The sequence below is a fragment of the Zingiber officinale genome, chromosome 4A (genome assembly GCF_018446385.1).
Source record: "Zingiber officinale cultivar Zhangliang chromosome 4A, Zo_v1.1, whole genome shotgun sequence".
Classification (NCBI taxonomy): domain Eukaryota; kingdom Viridiplantae; phylum Streptophyta; class Magnoliopsida; order Zingiberales; family Zingiberaceae; genus Zingiber; species Zingiber officinale.
In genome coordinates this window covers 147,033,317-147,049,962 of record NC_055992.1, presented here as the reverse complement: position 1 = coordinate 147,049,962, position 16,646 = coordinate 147,033,317, and the positions used below count along the sequence as shown (strand labels likewise).

The 16,646-nt window shown below is 37.0% G+C and overlaps 2 protein-coding genes across 2 annotated transcripts; one reads left to right on the top strand and one right to left on the bottom strand.

Annotated features, from left to right (window-relative positions):
* The first annotated feature begins 7,147 nt into the window (after positions 1-7,147).
* On the top strand, positions 7,148-10,478 carry LOC121973761 (brassinosteroid-related acyltransferase 1-like). The gene is made up of 3 exons (XM_042525121.1): positions 7,148-7,637; positions 7,802-8,239; positions 9,956-10,478. Exons 1-3 carry the CDS (start codon positions 7,167-7,169, stop codon positions 10,451-10,453), a joined length of 1,407 nt encoding a protein of 468 aa, XP_042381055.1. The 5' UTR covers positions 7,148-7,166; the 3' UTR covers positions 10,454-10,478.
* A 322-nt stretch (positions 10,479-10,800) lies between these two features.
* LOC121972904 (probable aldo-keto reductase 2) lies at positions 10,801-15,125 on the bottom strand. Its single transcript, XM_042524521.1, has 5 exons — positions 14,892-15,125; positions 14,606-14,806; positions 12,038-12,210; positions 11,846-11,948; positions 10,801-11,210 (listed from the first exon to the last, which is right to left on the bottom strand). Exons 1-5 carry the CDS (start codon positions 15,123-15,125, stop codon positions 10,875-10,877), a joined length of 1,047 nt encoding a protein of 348 aa, XP_042380455.1. The 3' UTR covers positions 10,801-10,874.
* Between the last annotated feature and the right edge of the window lie 1,521 nt (positions 15,126-16,646).

The window sequence follows — 16,646 nt, the reverse complement described above, 5'->3', positions numbered from 1 at the left end:
GGCATTTCGATATATACTGAAATACTAAATAAATTATTTTATAATTTATTTATTTTTTTTAATTAGAGTTTTAGGCTTTAATAGGATGATACATAAAACTTTAAAAATATAAGACATGATACATCGATGATACGATGATTATTAAAAAATATAAAAATATTATATTTTGCATCTTATGATATATTGTGTCTCTTATGGTTCAATCCGAGTAAAAAATTATGACATTTCAAAGTTCACTCGACAAACACATTGTAGTAGCTACTAACTAGTAACTGCTACAAAATAATTTTCTCAGTTGTAGTGGCTACTTATTCGTAGATGCTACAACAACACAAGAAAAACTATGTTGCAATAGCTACTGGTTAATAGCTGCTACAACTGAGAAAATTGTATTGTAGCAGCTACTGGTTAGTAGCTACTACAATATGTTTATCGAGTAAATTTTGAGAGGTCATAAATTTTGATTCTAGATGAACAATATAATGCATAATATATTAAATCGAAGATCTCTGAATGAGTTTCAATTGGATATATTTTGTGTCTCATGATTCAATCTAAGTCAAAAGTTATGACTCTTCAAAATTTACTCAGAAAATATATTGTATCAGCTGCTAACCAATAGCTGCAGCAACATAATTTTCTCTGTTATAGTAGCTACTAACCAGTAGCAACTACAACATAGTTTTTTATGTGAACTTTAGTATTAAAAATTAAAAATCCTAGAATAGAAAACCATATTACATCAACGATATTACATCAATCAATTTAACCCTTGTAATTTTTAATTTTTTGTAATTGAACCTAAATGTATTCGGAAACGTATCTCATCCATGTCCTAGCGACTAGGATACCATACTGAAAAATTAATATACCAAAAATTCAAACCGAAACTTCGGTATATCAGATGTCAAGCATATGGTAAGTAAGATAAGTCACTGGAGTAAAGATAACCAGTGAGGATGAGTCTCTATTGAGATTTAGACATTGATCCAACTTAGAGCAAATTTGAAAGTCTAAGTTGGATCAGACTAAAATCCTAGTTAGGATTTTATCATGCATATAAACTTTGTTTTGTAAGGTAAATGTTATATTTGTTCTAACCTTGTTAGGGTTAAATGCTCTAACTCTATTTTATAGGTGTTTCGTCGATTGAAAAATAGGATCAGTCAACGGATCCTAAGTTTTTTCCATCAACAAAAAAGAGGGATCAATCGCTGAATAAAAGTCTATCATGACTCAGGAAGGAAGATGCATTACATCTGTTGATAAGTATGTTCAGTCGACAGATCATCGAATTTCACCGAGATCATATTCGATCCACCAGATCGTAGAAAGGAAAAATGAGATCAGTTGATAGATCAACTTGATTTCACGATCAAGAAGCAGGATGCGAACCCGAGAAGATACATTAGGTTTCATCGACTGATCAGAAGGATCAATCGACGAAACAGTGAAAATTTCAGAATGTTCGCTGAATTAGTGGGATCTGATCAGGTGGTTGCTCAGCTATATAAGAAGCCTCAAGGCCAAAGGCTTATCACTGATTTTTTATTTAAGAACCAACTCTTCTACTCTGTGCTCATTCTTTGCGCTAAGATCATCTTTGAGCAATCATTCACGCTGTGAGCAATGTTAATAACAAGCTTCAATTATCACTCTACTACTATTGGTAAACTTTACTTTTATTGCATAATTAAAGAATATTAAAATTGTTACTATCTCTTCTATTTTGTATTCAATCTCTGCTTTCGAAGTTTTGAAGGAGATTATAATGAATTGCCCAACGTATATAGTCTAAAGGGTCATGGGCTTGGAGTAGAGTTGGCTATGCTCTAAACCAAATAAAAACCCAATTATGTTTTCTCTTTCTATTTTTCTTTTTTCCTTATTTCTATTCTACTGTGTACTGCTAATTTGCCAATGAAACTTAATTCATCGGTAAAAATTTAATTAATTTTCTGCTAAACCCTAAACTCTAAATTCAAATCTAGGATGAATCCTTAGATTTGTCTCTGATTTGCCAATGAATCCATGAATTCATCGTAGATTTAGTGACAAATAAGTGGATTCGTCGCAAATCAATAAAAATTTAAATATATATATATATATATATATAGCAATGTTTTATGTGGTATTTTCTTTTATGTTAACATCTTATAAACTAGTACACAGACGACAACGATGAATCATGCATTAATCGCACTCTATTTATCCCCACTAGCAATATCATCAATTCCCAACAAGCTAATACAATCAAATGAAATAGTCTTCTCATTCTCAACAAATTTAAATTTATTTAGTCATCCAAGTCACCTACCGTACCTAGGTTAATTAACCCTTAATTTCAATCAACATGACTAAATTATTGAACCCATTTGACATTATTGGTCTGTCTATACCATATTTAATTCCTTTAACAAAATTAGCTCATCTAGCTTAACTAATTTGTTTACTCGATCAAAACACCTAGTCTTATCAGTATGATCAACAAGGCCAACATCATATGCTTGATTGCCCTAATTAACTTAATTGTTTTTTTAAACCCAATCAATCCATCTAATTTGGTCAATACAACCGACCAACTTATATTCTCAATTTGTTTATCTTAATTAACCAATCGAGTTCTTAATTTATTTCTCAACTCATTTAGTTTCACTTGTCCACTTGGCTTATTTAGCACAATAGATGTTCTTAGTATACTTTGCTTTTTTTTATTAAGCCAATATATCAATTTAAATTAGAAATTTGCGACTAATCCCCATATTCATCTCTAATATTTAAAAATAAAAAAAAACTTAACTTTTTTAAATAACATTTGACGAATCCAAGGATATGTCACTTATATTTTTACCATTTTGTTAAGCAAAATCTTATATTGGCAACGAATCAACGGATTCACCGTCGATCTGCAATGAATCCTTGGATTGATTGCCAATAATTATAAATAAAAAAATTAATAAATTTTTAAGAAAAATATTAGAATGTTGTGACGAATCCATTGTTTCGTCGCAGACTGGTGATGGATTCGTCACCAATATTTAAGGAAAAAAATTAGTATTTTTTTAAAGAAAATCTTAGAATGTTGTGACGAATCCATAATTTGCAATGAATTATAAATTTGTCATAAAAAACTTAAATTCGTTCAAAATATTGCACTGAATGTTAGATTTCCTTGTGATGAATTTATTTTTCGTCGTAAATCAGTGATGAATATTTATGTTCGTCCCTAATTGGCAACGTAGAAACGGCGAAATAAATTTTGTTACCAATCTGTGACGAAAAGTTTCCATTGCAAATTTCATTGATAATTTGTGATGATTTGTTGTTTTGTCGCTAATTTTATTACAAATCTACGACAAATATTTTTAGTCACTAAATTAATATTTTTTTATAGTGTTTGGCCGGGCTTGATTGGCTGGATTACCTATTAAACTTTTTGGCCATTTGGATAACAATATGCCAAAGAGATCTAGAGCATCGATCGAAAGATCTTAAGTGGATAATCAATTTGAAGAATCCAATGCGCCATGCAAGAAGCACATTCCATGCTCGCTTTCGTTTTATTCCAAGTCCTATCTAGACAGCAACTCGAACGCATCAAAACCAGGCGATCACAGAAACCATCGTCAGAATTAGTCAGTCAGTCGGTCGGTTACAGAAACAAGCACAAACATCAAAAGAAAAAGGGCATCGATCGATCATGCATGATCCACTGTTTGCAGATTTACTTCACAATTAAATACTCTGAGTGGCTTCTGTCTTCCAATAGCACCCTCACTAGCAAAGCCGGGCATACAGGACCAGGCCACTTTGTTGCCTTCGCAAACATAGACACACCCCACTCATCACTCTTCCTTTCCACACTCCTTTAATTCACTGCACAATCGATTCTATAACACCTGTCTGGCTGTCAAAGCTTTAGCCCCCACCAGGAAACTTACACTAACTCTTAATTAGAACCATATATTTAGTTAAGGACCATAGCTCTTGAACAACTAATCACACTAAACCGAGTTCACTAAGTTAATCTGCAGTTCATCGATGGACGTGCATGCATGAGACGTGAACACGTAGTTTTTCTATATTAATAAATCAACTCATCGACATAGAACATGAGAGATATACACTGTAGGAGACAAAGTAAAAGGGAATAATAGGTAGTTTGGGTCAAGTTGATGGTTAGTGAAGTGGAAGAAGGAAAAGCTGTGGGGTTGAGAGCCACGTTGATTAATTGATTAGGGACAGTGTCAGGAAGGTAGGGAACAGGAGGAGGACATGATGCTTCTTCCGTTTCACGCTTGCAAGATATAATTAGAAGCTAATTGGCCAAGAAATGTGGAGGAATTCTTAATTAATAATATGATGTCGGCCAGAATAGTGATTATTTTGTAGACTAGTGCTAATAGTTTTCATAGAAGATACACAAAATCGTTAAACTTAGAGAATTCTTCTCTTAGATAATTCCTAATATCAACTAAACAAATATTTAAATAGTTTTAAAATCCTAACTATGTGAAAACGAAAATAATCTTAATAAAAGGACTAAAATTCTTTGGAGTTTCTGAAAAGACTTTAGACTTAATACTCAGTTGTTACAGGCTGCACCCAATAACAAATGTGAATCCTTAAATAAGCTTTAATTTGATATATTATAGGTCATGTAATTCAACCCAAGTTAAAAGTTATGACTTCTCAGACTCCCCTGCATTAATAACACACTACTAAACACAAAACCCATTGCGTGTGAAGGTATACAAAAGGAATATAAATGAGTTCAATGCTTCAAAGTTAGCTCCTTTTTGACAACACGATATGATTACGAGAGTATGAAAAACAAGCAAAAGATGAGAGAAACAAGCGAGAGAGAATATATGTAGTTGGGAGCTTGTTCCTTTTCTTAAAAGAAAAAGGAGAAAAGAGTGAATAAAAGTTTGGTTGGTTACCTGTTAGGGACTCGACTCGCATTCCCATATAGAGTAAAAGAAGTTGAAGAAAGAAGTCTTCTCCTTCACACGAGCACTGCTAGGCTGCTAGCTCCAGTGTGCATGCATGATTTGGAGTACTTTCTACCATTATTGTCGCTTTGAAGATCTGACACATTATCTATACTGACTAATAATTAGAGACTTTTAACCCTATCAATTGTTAGAACTTGGTTTGTTTTAGGTGAAGAAACTTAATTAATGTAGTATGTTGGCTTCATTGGTGTCTCAATATCCATTATAGAGTAGAGAAGATTAATTAGAAAGTGTTAAATAGAGATCAACATCTTTAAGAAATTGAATTCGAGTAGGGTCCAAATTAAAGCCCGTCTTTCTAGTGTTGTTGACAAATTGTGCAATAAGTATTAGCAGAAAGAGTAATGTTAAATGTTTCTTGACAATCGAATGGAAAATGAACTAATAAGGTATTCCTTAGTATAGCTCATAGATTAGAGTATATATACAATAGCTATTCTTTTGTTTAGTCGATAGAAATTTTATACTTGGATGATATTATTGGCAGGTATATCCGGTTCAACCTACCAAACTGCCTCTATACGTAGTTTGGTTAGGTTGGACCGCCCGAACTGCCTAACTCCATTTCTTCAATTTGCTTGCCTAGTCCCATCATTTTGTCCCTATGAATAATTATTTTTTATGACTTTATAATAACAAATCTATGCAAATAGATATTTAAGGTAACCTTTGAAACAGTTAATCCATAAAATAATCATTCTCAAATTATGTATTTGAATTGTTATTCCATGTGAATTCATGAGAATAAAATAGTTGCTCCAATGATAATATAATAGTTATTCATGTGGGAGGTGTAATTCTCGCACATCAAGAGGTTTCCCTGACAGTTTAATAAAAGAGACCTATAAACTATAAAAACAGAATAACCAAGAATTTCATCTGCTTTATTTATTTATATTATTTTCTTTCTATACAAGGAAAATGTTACGGATAGAGCAACAAATAAAACAAAAATCAAGCAAATCAAGAATATGTAGGTCGAGATTTCTGAATAACTTTATATACAAACTGAAACCAACTATAATATTAAAGGGATGCCCCGTACTTAACAATATATATCATGTGAACTAAACACATTATAAAAATTTATGCAAAAATTAGCCGGATGCAATGAAGCACAAACTCCAAACACAAAGCTATATTCTATGCTACATAAATCCTCATGATTAGTTAAATTAAGTCATTTTGATCACGATCATTAAATGGGTTTGAGCTAGCTAGCTAGTGTTTGATCACATTGTCAATATATTTATAGTTGGTCATATAGTGCCCAACAGTATCAACCTGGCCTATCGATCGATGATCAGTTGGCAAAAGGCGATTGTGCTCGCCTCTAGCGCTCCCGCCAACTCATTCCAAAACTAATACGAAAGAAGTAAATCATGAATAACTACTAGCTCTTAGAGTGATAACTGGTACATGAAGAAGACATTTATCTTAGTTACAAGATTTGAACCCCAAATCTTAAATTGACAGTACCTTATACGCTAGCAACTGTCCCAAGAGCACTACGGACCGATGACCCAGAACTCAAGGAAAGTGGCGCTTCAGAATGAAGAAGGCTGCAATTGGGAACACCTAATTCCTCGAATGATGTGGAAACGCAAGAAAAGCCAGGCCTCTTTGTTTCTCAACGCTACCCTTTTTCTTTCCTTTGAGGACTAGCTCCATTAGTGGATAGTGGAACTAAAAGCAAAGCAAATCGTAAAGGAGTACAGAACATTGCAGTGGCCATCACTCAATTTAATTTGGAGGATTAATGAACACTCTCATACTCCTTAATTAAGTGACCGATCTCCTCCTCTTAATCTCTATTAATTAAGGTAAGTGCTTCTTCAAATGTACTTACTAGCCTAACCTAATTAGGGTTTTCTCAGTATATTAAAGTATTTACTTTAACTTCTGTGCGTGAGATTGGATGGTTAATTAATGCCCTTCAATAGAGCATCTACTTTTCCGTCACAGTAAGCAGCTAGGGAAAAGAAATCTAGCAGTAAAAGTATGTAGCATGACTACAATCCACAGTTGACACCATCCACCTCAAGAACCCTAGAAGATAAGAGTATATATATATATATATATACGACCATTGATCTCCATGTCCTCTAAGCTTTCAAATTGCAGTACCCTGATAGCTAGCTCTCCTCAATGGCTAGCAGCAACAGAGATCAAGAGCAGCATTACCATGAGGTTTTCATCACGAAGACGGTGACAGTCCAACCTCCTCCCCTAGTGGCCTCCCCTACCTTTCTCCCCCTCTCCAACCTCGACTCGCAGTGTCCAGCTCTCATGTACTTGGTCTTCTTCTACAGGGAACCCGTTCCGGCTTCTTCTTCTTCTTCTTCTTCCTCCTCCCTTTTCTCTTCCTTAAAAAGGGGCCTCGAGGAAGCCTTGGCTTCCTGGTACCCTGCTGCCGGCCGGCTCCGGCTTTCCTCCCACTCGGGGAAGCTCACCCTGGCCTGCAGAAACGGCACTGGTGCACTCCTCCTCCAGGCTTCCACCACCGCAAGGATTTCTGACCTGGGGGACCTCTCCCTGCCAAACAACTTCGTCGACCGTCTCGTCTTCAGGCCGCCCCTGAATGCCTCCCTCGAAGACACACCTCTAGTTGTCGGTCAGGTCTATCTTAAGTCTTAACTACAAGAATAATACTCCTTAATTAAAGTCTATACATAAATATAAAATATTTTTATAGTATATTTTTAATGACACTATCTATATACGCCTTGCATTAATTCTTTTTTATTACCTTTATATATGATCACTTTGTTTTGCGAATTAAGGTGACAAAGTTTGGGTGCGGAGGGTACGCTATCGGCGTGGGGACAAACCATGCCTTGTTCGACGGGGTGGCGAACTATAACTTCTTGAATGCATGGGCAGGCAGGGTGGCGGGGAGGAGGCTGCAGGCGATGCCGCCGGGGCAGGCTGAGCCAGTGCATGATAGAGGGAGGCTCTTGGAAATGCATGGTCACCAGCATGGCCATGATGATCATTTCCATGATCCAGCTGAGTTTATGGCCATTGATCATCTTCACCAGCTCATCAAACAGAAACAGGATCCAATTATATTAAGAAATGGTGAAGAGAAGCTTGTGCTGAGGACCTTCTCTGTGGAGTGTGCCATGGTGAGCAGGCTCAAGAGCAAGGCCATGAGTGGTGGCACTGCTGCTGCTTCTAATTGCTCTTCATTTGAGGTGGTGGCAGCTCACATGTGGAAGGTAATTAATTAATTTAACATTTTTGTTTTCTATTTTAATGATTAATGTTTCTTTCAATTATATATACGGATTTGTTATGTTGTCCGATTTCATGTCTACTCCCGTGTCTCAGTGCGGAACATCTGAAAGTGATCTCAGTGGCTAAAAGTCTGAGTAAGTCACAGATAATATATATATATATATATATATATATATATATATATATATATATATAATTTTTTTTTTTTAGTGTCCCATGCACGTTCACTAGGCGTTTGAGTGCAACGGAGCACCTAAATTATTTTTGGGTGCCCTTCGTGCACTCAAACTCTCAACGCCCTCATGCATGTTTATTGGGCGCCTGAGTGCAGCGGAACGCCCAAATTTTTTTCGATGTCCTTCGTGTACTCAGAAGCCTACCGTGGACCGCAATGGGACACCTAACATATCAATGGGTTATATATGCATGTCTATTATAGTTTTTATTGAGAACAAGAAAAAGTTATAAATTATAGGAAGCCATATATATCTTCTTGCTTGGCATTAAATATCACCATACTTGTGGCATCATAATCTAATTAATTAATTATTTAATTATTTATTCTTTGATAAGAATCAAATAGCATTCTTTTTAGTTAGATTACCAGAAGAGTGAATTAATTAAGTGGCTTTAAATTAGTGTCTAACTAATTATTTGTATTCCTATCGGAATACTTTTAAAACTGATTATAAGCATATTATTTTATGCATTTAAATTGACTTTTTATAATAAAAAAATGTGAATTGATAAATTATTTTAAACAAAAATTATAATATTTACTTTCTTATTATTTTAAATGGGCTGGTGTTAAATGATTCAAAATTGTATATTAAGAGTAAATAAAGCATAATATATGTGAATTTTCTTTATATGATAATTGCTTGGTAGCTAATCATTTGCTACCATTGATCACCTTTAAACACACACTCATATACATTGTTATACATTTCTTTTTGTATCTAATACATTAAATTTTGTACACATATATATTTTTCAAAATTTTAAACACTTAAATTAATGTATAAATTATGATGAATATATACATTGTTTTTAATTTTTACTGGGGGGATTTTTTTTTATACATTTTAATTATCTATTTATATCCTATTAATGATATCTTTAAAATATTCTTTTAATATATATGATAGCGAAAATTCTTGCAAAAATTCATATGTATGCTCATCTTTACTATTTCTTTGTTTTTTTTCTTATTAATAAACATATCAAACCATCATTTTAATTATATTTATCTTATAATCTTAGTTTCTAATATTCCTATCACCAATTCAAGCTTCGAATTATGTCTACTCTCATCAATTGACATGCGTGATTAATGCAAAAAGAATATAGCAAATATTTGAAATTGTATACTAGGAGCATAACTCATAGTTGGTTGACAAGCTCATGTTTGAGAATCTTATTAGTGATGACTTCACCTCCTACTCAATACACGAACAATAAATCCTTAGTTATTTTTAAGTGTTTTTTTTTTTTTTTTTTTTTACTACAATCTCGTCAACAATCCAAGTGTATAGCCTTTGATAAGTGGAGAACAAATTAAATTATTTATTCTTAATAATAGGACAAAAACAAAATAAAATAACTATGAGGTTCTCAATGTAAACACATTCTGGATTGATTCTACGTATTGTTTTAGTTCTTTTGTTCCTAAAAATTACAATTATTTACAATCTCAGGCACGGACCAAAGCCCTCAACATCCCTAACCACAGGACAGTATGCCTCCAGTTCACCGTCGACGCCCGCGGCCGCATGCACCCGCCGCTGCCGCCCTCCTTCGCCGGCAACGCCTTCGTCCTCTCCTCCCTCCTCTGCACTGCGGCCGAACTCGACCGCCTCCCCCTCGCCGCTCTCGTCCTCCGCATCCAGGCCGCCAAGCGCGCAGTCACCCACGCCTACGTCGCCCGCTACATCGCTGCTCTTGGCGAGGCGCCACGGACGTCACTTCCGCCACTGCCGGAGCTGACCATGGTCTCCGACTGGACCAAGACGCCGTACCACCGAGTTGACTTCGGCGCCGGCGAGGCGGCCTACGTGGCGCCGCTGGCCACGCCGATGCCGCAGGCGGCGTACTTCATGCAGAGCCCCGGCGAGGCTGGGAGTGTGGACGTCAGGATTGGCCTGCCAGAGAAGACCCTGAGTGCCTTCGAGACCTATTTCCTCCATGGATTCTGATTCTCAGTCTAGCCATCTTCATCAAACACCGTATATTATATATATATATATATATATATATATATATATATATATATATATATATATATATATATATATATATATATATATATATCTAAATTATAAATAAGGATATAATAATTTAGAAGAAGTGTATGAAACTATGATGTACACCTTAAATAAGGTTCTGACCCTGTAAAACGAGTCAGGTCACTGCTTCAGGACCAGAAGAATGTTTTCGATATATAAATACATTTTAAAAATAATGAAAAATTTACCAACAAAAACATAAGTCATAAGATATTAACGTGGAAACTCCAGGGAATATGCAAATGATATTTATTCCATCAGCATCCTCGAAAGGTTTCAGTTTCCATACAACAACTTATTATGGCATTTTCCCAACAATATAGCAAAAGCTTCATTCAGTTTTCCAGGAAGATAAAGGAGGAGTATCAGACACTCTCCATGTAGGCATTCCAGTAGGATATTGATCCCCTTTAACATCTACTGAAGCAAATGATTCAAGTTCAGCCATCTCTTCGGGTGTGAGTTTTATTGCCAGTGCTCCAACATTTTGATTGAAGTTTTCTATCTTGGTAGTACCGGGTATTGGGCAAACATCTGATCCTTGGTGATGGACCCAAGCCAATGCAAGTTGTGCAGGGGTGCAATTCTTCCTCTTAGCCATCTCATTTACACGTTCAAAGATTATTGCATTTTGGGCAAGATTCTCAGGCTGCCATCTAGGGAGAAGCTGAAGGCACAATTTATCATCCAGCAATATTGTAGGTTAAAAACGAGGTCAAGTGAATAAAACAATTTTATATATATATATATATATATATATATATATATATATATATATATATATATCAATCAGAAACTATATAAAAAACCCACATGTACCGTACTGTTTATGATAAATTGTTATTTCTGTTGTTTACGTTGGTGCATGCCACTTGGCATGATGGGATGGGAACATGTATCAAGTGGTACCCTCAGGTACCCAACCCATATGGGATGGGAACATGTATCAAGTGTCTTGGATGGATATTAGTAAGATGGTGCAAATTTTGTAGGTACTTTACATGTCATTTCTATCAACAATATCAATAGATTACATTACCCTATGTGGGACTAGTCAAACCTATAATCATGCAAAATGTAGTGTTGTTGTGAATTCATTTCATGGACATATGATTAAAAAATAATCTAGCTTGAACAAGTTTGATTATTAGTTTTAGTGGTTGAAATGAATGGTACTTTATTAATACCTGTTTAATACTTTAGTTTCCCTTTATATCCACTAGATTATTCATGACTAACATATAAGAATCACTTCATTATTTCTTGAAAAACACATGAATCTCCTATCTACCAAATGATCACCTTGCGGAAATCCCCTTCCGAAAGACTTTCAGCTAGCTTCGGTCCATAAGAAAAGAAGCCCTTTCCTAGCGGACTATATGCAACAATTCCTATTCCAAGTTCTCTGAAAAGTGGAATACATATTTCAAAATATATGCAAGAAAAACAGAGTAAGGTGCTCATCAAATAGATCAGTTAATCAGACAGCTTCACCTGCAAGTAGGGATTATATCCTCTTCAACATCTCTTGACCACAAAGACCATTCAAGCTGAACTGCAGTGATTGGGTGGACAGCATGTGCCCGCCTAATTGTTGAAGCACAGGCCTCAGACAACCCAATGTACTTTATTTTCCCCTCTTCCACTAGTTTCTTAAGTTCTCCAATCTAGTTAAGAAAAGACAGAATTATGTGCAAATTACTGGGCACAAGTAGCAAGCTTGAGAGCTGATAAAACTGTCAAAATAGAAACCCTTAAAAGAACATTCACAGAATAAAACAAAGTGAAGTAGCGCAAGCAAGATTAATTTGATTAAATGTCTAAGGTTCACTTTTTTTACTTGAATAATTTTCAGCATCAGTATAGTTTTTTTTATTCATTGAGCTTATTTCCCTATTTATTGTTGGTGCAATATCCCTCAGGTCAAGGTTGACCTGGATAACCAAGCTGAGTCTTGGTTTGGGTTTAGATATTTGACAATAAGATATTGATTGAAGAAGAGTCAAGTAGGTCAAGGTTGACTGGGAAGTCCTAACTGGGATGTTAGGCAAAATGAAAGACCTAGTGAGTGAAGCTAGGCAGTATGAAAGTCCTGGTGAGTGAAGTCAGGCAGAAGGAAAGTCCTGATGAGTGAAGCCAAGCAGAAGAAAAGTCCTGGTGAGTGAAGCCAGGCAGAAGGAAGTCCTAGTGAGTGAAGCTAGGCAGATGGAAATCCTGGTGAGTGAAGCCAGGTGAAAGTCCTAGTGAGTGAAGCTAGGCAGTATGAAAGTCCTGGTGAGTGAAGCCAGGCAGAAGGAAGTCCTAGTGAGTGAAGCTAGGCAGATGGAAATCCTGGTGAGTGAAGCCAGGTGAAAGTCCTAGTGAGTGAAGCTAGGCAGATGGAAATCCTGGTGAGTGAAGCCAGGTGAAAGTCCTAGTGAGTGAAGCTAGGCAGATGGAAATCCTGGTGAGTGAAGCCAGGTGAAAGTCCTAGTGAGTGAAGCTAGGCAGATGGAAATCCTGGTGAGTGAAGCCAGGTGAAAGTCCTAGTGAGTGAAGCTAGGCAGATGGAAATCCTGGTGAGTGAAGCCAGGTGAAAGTCCTAGTGAGTGAAGCTAGGCAGATGGAAAACCCTAGTGAGTGAAGCTAGGTGAAAGTCCTGGTGAGTGAAGCCAGGCAAAGGAAAATCCAGATGGATCAAGGATGATCGGACATCTGGTGCTGGGAAGTCCAAGTAGGTCAAAGGATTGACTGGATACTTGGCATGAAAGAAAAGTCCAAGTAGGTCAAAGGGATTGACCGGATACTTGGCACAGAGAAAAGTCCAAGTGGGTCAAAGGGATTGACCGGACACTTGGTAAGGGAGTCCTAGCAGGTCAAGGGAGTGACTAGATGCTAGGCATGACATACCAACAGGTCAAGGTTGACCGGATGTTGGTTTGGGAGGTTTGGGACTTGGTTTTGGACAAAAATCAAGTGCTGGATCGATCAGTGGATCGATCCAGACCTGTCCCAGCGAACAGAGAGCCTCTGGATCGATCCGTGGATCGATCCAGAGGTCCCAATCGATCAGTGGATCGATTGGGACGCGGCTGCTTCGCGCGATAAGCGCTGGATCGATCCGTGGATCGATCCAGGCGCGTTTCCAGAGCACAGAGGCGCTCTGGATCGATCCAAAGCCTCCCCGATCGATTGGGAACATTCGAATCGATCGGGATCCGACCGTTGGCATCGTTTATAGCTGCAGGCGTGTGATGGCTGCGGCATCTCTTCACGATTTCATCTCAGCTCTCGCCAACTCCTCCACAGCGCTCACAAAGCTCAGATCGCCAGTTCTTGAAGGATCTTGGAAGCTCTCCAAGTCAAGAGGCGGATCAAAGCCAAGAAGAGAAGCTAGGGTTAGGGTTTTGTACTCATTGTAAGCTTGTATTTCTTGTATCCTTTCCCTCTCTTCTTGTATTGAGTCTTGTAGGGCTTCTCCGCCCTTGGTAGTTACCATAAAGGAGAGTTTTATTTAGTGGAGGGTGTGTGTGTTGGTGTGGATCCTTGGATTAGTCACCTCTTGTGAGGTGGATACCAAGTAAAACCAACCGTGCTAGCGTTGTGTGTTTGTTTCTGTATTTTCCGCTGCACATCTTTGAAGGAACAAGCAACGCCGAGCAACGAGCGAACGCGACGAGCTATTCCTCCCCCCCCCCCCCCCCCCCCCCCTCTAGCTACTTTTGGTCCTAACATTTATTAGAATTAGGACATGGTTTCCTTTATGATAACCTGTCATACTGCATATCGTTGTTAAGCAAATAAACGAGCAAGAGCCAAGAGTAGGCAGGAATGCTATAATGTCGGATAGGCAAGCACAGGATGAGCGTGCAAATGGAAGAGGAGTGCATTTGTAGAATCTTTTCACCCTTTCGTTCTTGATAGGAACGCAAGTTTGGAAATGGAAACATTAAAGAGTCTTTCCATTTTACATAAAAAGAAAGATAGCAAAATCCTTTCCACCGGCGGTCACTACAATTCTCCCTTTGAATGAATTTTTAAGGAATCAATCAACGAAAAATAAGCACTCGAGTAATTCGTCACCGTGATCTCAATGGGAATCCGAGTGTCAATACGGTGTTGATAATAGAGATCGATGCAATCGATCCCCAGCCTCCTCAAGCTACCTTCACAAGCAGCCCTCACGTACGCCGGATCCCCGCGGATCTCCCTCTTCCCGTCCGCCGAGCTGATCCCAAATTTCGTGGCAAGCTCCACTTTCTCCCTCAACCCATCTCGTAGCGCCTGCATCAACCAAAAAAAAATCAAATTAGGCAAAAACCGATCGAACAGGAACTCTAATCACGGCGGCGTTAAAGGAGGTAGCTACCTTGCCGATGAGGATCTCGTTGGTGTGAGGGCCGTAGATGTCAGAGGTGTCAAGGAAGGTGACGCCGGCATTGACCGAGTGATGGATGAGGGCGATCATGTCGGCGTCGGGCTTGGGTGGGCCGAAGAAGGCCGACATGCCCATGCAGCCGAGGCCCTGGCTGGAGACCTCCAGCCCCTGCGACCCCAGCTTCATCCGCCCTATCGCCACCGGTGCAGTCTCCTCGCCGGCCATCTCTTTGGTCGCGGTTTCTACTAACCTTCTCGGCAGTAAACCACTAGTGATTGCGGTAGCGCCGTAGCGGTTGCAGTGGCTCTTTGACCTAAAGTCGGATTTATCACATTTGACTGGCCATTATCTAAAAGGGTTCTTGTTTTATTTTTTTTTCACATAAATAGTCTCTATGTTAAAACAGCCTTTTTATTTTCCTAATCGTCGACGTCCCTATTTTTTTTTTTTTTTTTTATCAAAATCACACCCGCCCCACTAAAAATGGTACAATTATTCTCCAGTATCATTATTAGTATTATTAGTAGCATTCTATCTATATCTATCTCCCATTTAAATCCAGAATTGATTAGACATAGTGTAACAATTATAATTTTACAAGTGCTATAGCTATAAGTAAAAAATTAATGTAGCAATTATAAAATTATAACTATTACAATTATAATAATTGTAGCTATCATAATATGAATAAATCAAAATAAAGAAGACTAAAATTTTTTGGAGCCTCCTATTACCTAAAATTTATGTCATAGCAATTTCGAAACAGTAGCAATTCAGTTGTAATAGCTACAAGTTCAAAATTACTACAATGTACCTCATGTTCAAGATTTAGGTGAGACTTTAGGTAAAAGTAATAGAAAAAAATTAAAGAAGGAGATCATGGTGATCGAAAATCAATTTGAGTTCATCCCTGGAAAGTCGACAATAGAAGTGATACATCTTCTTAGATAACTAATTGAAAAATATCCGGAACAAAATTAGATATGTAGATAATATTCATTGACTTAAAAAAAACTATAATAGAATCCAAGAGAAATTATGTGGAGACCACAGTGACCGAAAATCAATTTGAGTTCATATCTGGAAAGTCGACAATAGAAGTGATACATTTTCGTAGATAACTAATTAAAAAATATCCGGAGCAAAATTAGATCTATAGATGGTATTCATTGACTTAAAAAAACTTATAATAGAATCCAAGAGAAATTATATGGAGACCACAGTGACCGAAAATCAATTTGAGTTCATGTCTGGAAAATCGACAATAGAAGTGATACATTTTCGTAGATAACTAATTAAAAAATATCCGGAGCAAAATTAGATCTATAAATGGTATTCATTGACTTAAAAAAACCTATAATATAATCCAAGAGAAATTATGTGGAGACCATAGTGACTGAAAATCAATTTGAGTTCATGCCTGGAAAGTCGACAATAGAAGTGATACATCTTCTTAGATAACTAATTGAAAAATATCCGGAGCAAAATTAGATCTATAGATGGTATTCATTGACTTTAAAAAGCCTATAATAGAATCCAAGAGAAATTATGTGGAGAATTCTAAAAAAGAGTGGTGTTAATGTAACATATATTAAACTAATTAAAAATATATACAATGATGTAATGACCAGAGTTAAGACTTCGGGTGGAGTAACTGAAATATTTCTATTAAAGATAAGATTGCATCAAGGATCAGCTCTAAGTTCCTATCTTTTACACTAATTATGGACGAACTCACTGCACACA